Source organism: Monopterus albus, unplaced genomic scaffold (genome assembly GCF_001952655.1).
Source record: "Monopterus albus unplaced genomic scaffold, M_albus_1.0 scaffold118.1, whole genome shotgun sequence".
Taxonomy (NCBI): Eukaryota; Metazoa; Chordata; class Actinopteri; order Synbranchiformes; family Synbranchidae; genus Monopterus; species Monopterus albus.
In genome coordinates, this window is record NW_018127998.1 from 316581 (window position 1) to 320237 (window position 3657).

Sequence of the window (3657 nt, forward strand, 5' to 3'; positions counted from 1 at the left end):
CCCCTATGATCCTCTTCAGGAGAAGTGGTATAGATAATGGATGGACAGATGGATGTTGGTGCTGCTTCCAGTACCACAGTTAATAAATTAGTTTATAGACAATAGGCACAGTGAGGTCTTCATTGACTATACTGTTTGTCCATAACTTTTAACATGTAAAATGGAATGCCATTCTATGCCAACATGTTTTTTTTCCTGTTTATTTATGTTTGTTTGGATGAACTTGGATGTTAAGATTTATTTTCAACCTAATAATGACCAAGTTTCTCACTTTGAAGGTCTGTGTTTGACCATCGCCAGCATAGGTAAATTTGCAAACAAGTCTAACTAGAAGATGAATAGTCAACAGCTGTTGGTAAACAAAGAATTTGATGCAATTGATGCATTAAAATATTAATTAAACCCACTAAAAACACTTCTGAATGCCTCAGCCTCATCCTTCAGGCTGGTGTGTTACTATAACAGCTTGGCTGAAAACAGAAAGGGGGACGGGAAGTTCACAATTTCAGATGTTGATCCAAACCAGTGCACCCATCTGATCTATGCTTTTGCTGACATCAACGATGTGAATGAGCTGGTTCCCAGCAATGCAACTGACTTACAACACTATCAGTCCTTTAATGGTCTCAAAACCAGGTCAGACCTTTAGCTAATAAATATTTAACATAAGATGCTGAATTTTGTGTCTTTTAAACTAAACCTTTATGCACTCACAGAAATCCACAACTTAAAACCCTGTTGGCTGTTGGAGGATTGACCTTCAAAACAGAAAAGTAAGTTATATAAATGAACTTTTAAGCCTTTTTTGTACCAGTGCAAAGACAAAGATACTATAAGACTCAAATAATTCATGAAGTTACTGCACCTATGCCATGTGCATAAAGTGTGCACCGGTCTGAATACGGAGATGTGTATTTCAAGACGATTAATGTTAGCACTGCTGTGAGGCTGAGGGAGATGGAGCTCTGGTGGCTGCAGCCCAATTTAACCTCTGATTGTGTGGGATCTTAATATTGTGAAGCACTGGACTCTTATCTTTTCAAGGCCACTTCTTTCCTAAATACAGGAATCTTCACTGAACTTCACCATCTACTGACCTGCTGCGTGATGTGTTTCAGAGCACAAGGAAATGGGAAGGGGAGCACCGTATTTAGTTTTATTGATTCAGGAAGCTATGCTTTACACTGTGTATAGGATCAGCAGTGCCTGGTTATTCTGTGTATATTTTCAAATTAGATGTATTATTATTTTTTCATAATTACCATGATAGTTTTTTGGTGCCCTACGTGCAGTGTGTGACTTGTGTGTACCTAGCAGTGGGTCTGGTTTTATATTGGTGATGGTACAAAAGACCCGAGACGGATGAATCGACTATCACTCTGGGAGACAGATGGTCAAATAAGAGGCACTGCAACTTATTTGTGAATTATCATTTTAAAATGAAATACATGAAAATCTATGTTATCTTAATTAAAACTAATTTGTTGTGTAAACCTCAGTCTTGTTTATTGATTTAAATTCATTATTGAAAATATTTTGTAGTTATTTAATAAATTCATTTTAACATAGTAAATGTGAACAGTTAAAAGTTAAGTGGACCAAATATTTTTTTTGTTTCAAACTACTGTGTTTTCAACAAATCTACTGCAAAATGAATCCAACCATTGTTCATCATGCAATTCGATTTAATACTAATACAAATTTTACTGGAACCTACTAAAAACTTCAGTAAGTCCGTATTATGTTTATGTGGATCTTCAAAGCAGTGTCTTGTTCAAATGTTTATCAGATTCAGTATGATGGTGTCAACACAGCGAAACAGAACAACGTTCATCCAGTCTGTAATCACACTACTGAGGAACTATGGGTTTGATGGGCTGAACCTGGACTGGAGATACCCTAGAAGAGCACGAAGCCGACCAGAAGACAAGCAGAAATTTACACTGTTGTGCAAGGTCAGGTCCTAAATTTTAGTGTTTGGACTCTCGGAAATGTGCCATTTATGACAATATATGATTTAACACTTGACTGGGACTGAACTATGTTTCTGTGTTGAATAGGAGCTCAAAGACGCCTTTGTGGCTGAAGGGACAAAAACTCATCGTGACAGATTAATGGTCACTGCCAGTGTTTCTGCTGAGAAAGCGGTCATCGATGCCAGTTATGAAGTTGCACAGATTGCCATGTAAAACGGATTTAATATAATTCTTGACATTACACCCATGACTAGCTATCACCATGTGTTATATAACATGCTCTCTCTCTTCTTTTATCAGGAACCTGGATTTCATTAATGTTCTGACATTTGACTTTCACGGATGCTGGGAGAATGTCACAGGACATCACAGTCCCTTATACCAGGGATCCAAAGACAAAGGAGACAAAATCTACTCTAACACTGCAAGTACCATGATTCATATTAACTGCCCAAACACCTTTGAATTTAGGGATATCCTCTCACCCTAACAGATTTTTTGTCTCCACTTTTTAGGACTATGCCATGCGGTACTGGCGGGACCAGGGAGCACCTACACAAAAACTAAACTTGGGACTAGCAGCGTATGGGCGAGCTTTTACCCTCTCCTCTGCATCCACTGATGTTGGAGCACCAGTTAGTGGTCCTGGTGAAGACGGCTGCTACACTGAAAAAGATGGCTTCTGGGCATATTATGAGGTAAAGGTGCAAGATATGAAAATAATTCATTTATAAGAATTGCCTAATTACTGAAAAAAAACTGTTGCTGTAAACTGTGTGACAAATTTCCATTTGCATTACTACATTAAATCTAAATTTGACATGAAATGTGACTCCTTTTCAGACTTGCCTATATCTTGAAGGGGTTACAGTCCAGCTGATTACGGACCAGAGTGTTCCATATGCCACCACAGAAAATCAGTGGGTTGGATTTGATGACAAAGATAGCCTTGACAGAAAGGTAATCACATGTTTCTTTTAGTAATCATTTTGCAAATGATTGGTTGTACCAAGGAATAAGGCAGAAATCATGAAGGTCAAAGGTCAAAACGTTTATTTGTCATATGCACAGTTAGGAAACATGTTTCCTTGTAGAATCAAATTCTTACTTTGCCATCCACATGAATGCCACAAAATACAAATGAAATATAAAGTAGATGAATAAATAAATCTAAGGCACTTTAAGCAGCAAATGCAGAGATATAAGAAAAATATATAAGAATATAACAGAGAATGTATGCTGCATGGGAGCAGCATGTGCAGCAGTCAACAGTCAATGTGCAATTATGCATGTGCAAACTGAGAATGTAAACAGTACAAGTCAACATGACATAGTTCCTGGTAATAAACTCCTGTCAGCTGTTTAGGAGTCTGATGGCAGAGGGAAAGAATGTTTTTCAGTCTGGAGGTCCTGCATTTCACACTTCTGAACCTCCGGCCAGAGGGTAGGGAGGAGAACAGTCCATGCTGGGGGTGGGTGGGATCTTTGAGGATGAAGGCAGCTTTCCTACACACCCTGCGGTGGTAAATGCTCTGCAGAGAGGGCAGTGGAGTCCTAGTGATCTTCTCTGCAGTCTTTACCACACTCTGCAGGCACTTGCGGTCCATAGCAGTAGTACTGCCATACCAGACAGTGATGCAGCTGGTCAAGATGCTCTCAATGATGCAGCTGTAGAAGTTGC

General features: G+C 38.9%; 1 protein-coding gene across 1 annotated transcript in view; it reads left to right on the forward strand.

The window, feature by feature from the left end:
• The first annotated feature begins 217 nt into the window (after window positions 1-217).
• The window catches only part of LOC109966741 (chitinase-3-like protein 1), a 5790-nt gene continuing 2350 nt past the window's right edge, over window positions 218-3657 (forward strand). Inside the window, exons 1-8 of the mRNA XM_020611851.1 lie at window positions 218-305; window positions 432-636; window positions 717-773; window positions 1790-1955; window positions 2061-2185; window positions 2277-2400; window positions 2492-2674; window positions 2820-2936. Coding sequence (XP_020467507.1) covers window positions 218-305; window positions 432-636; window positions 717-773; window positions 1790-1955; window positions 2061-2185; window positions 2277-2400; window positions 2492-2674; window positions 2820-2936 — 1065 coding nt within the window. The remainder of the gene's footprint in view (window positions 306-431; window positions 637-716; window positions 774-1789; window positions 1956-2060; window positions 2186-2276; window positions 2401-2491; window positions 2675-2819; window positions 2937-3657) is intronic.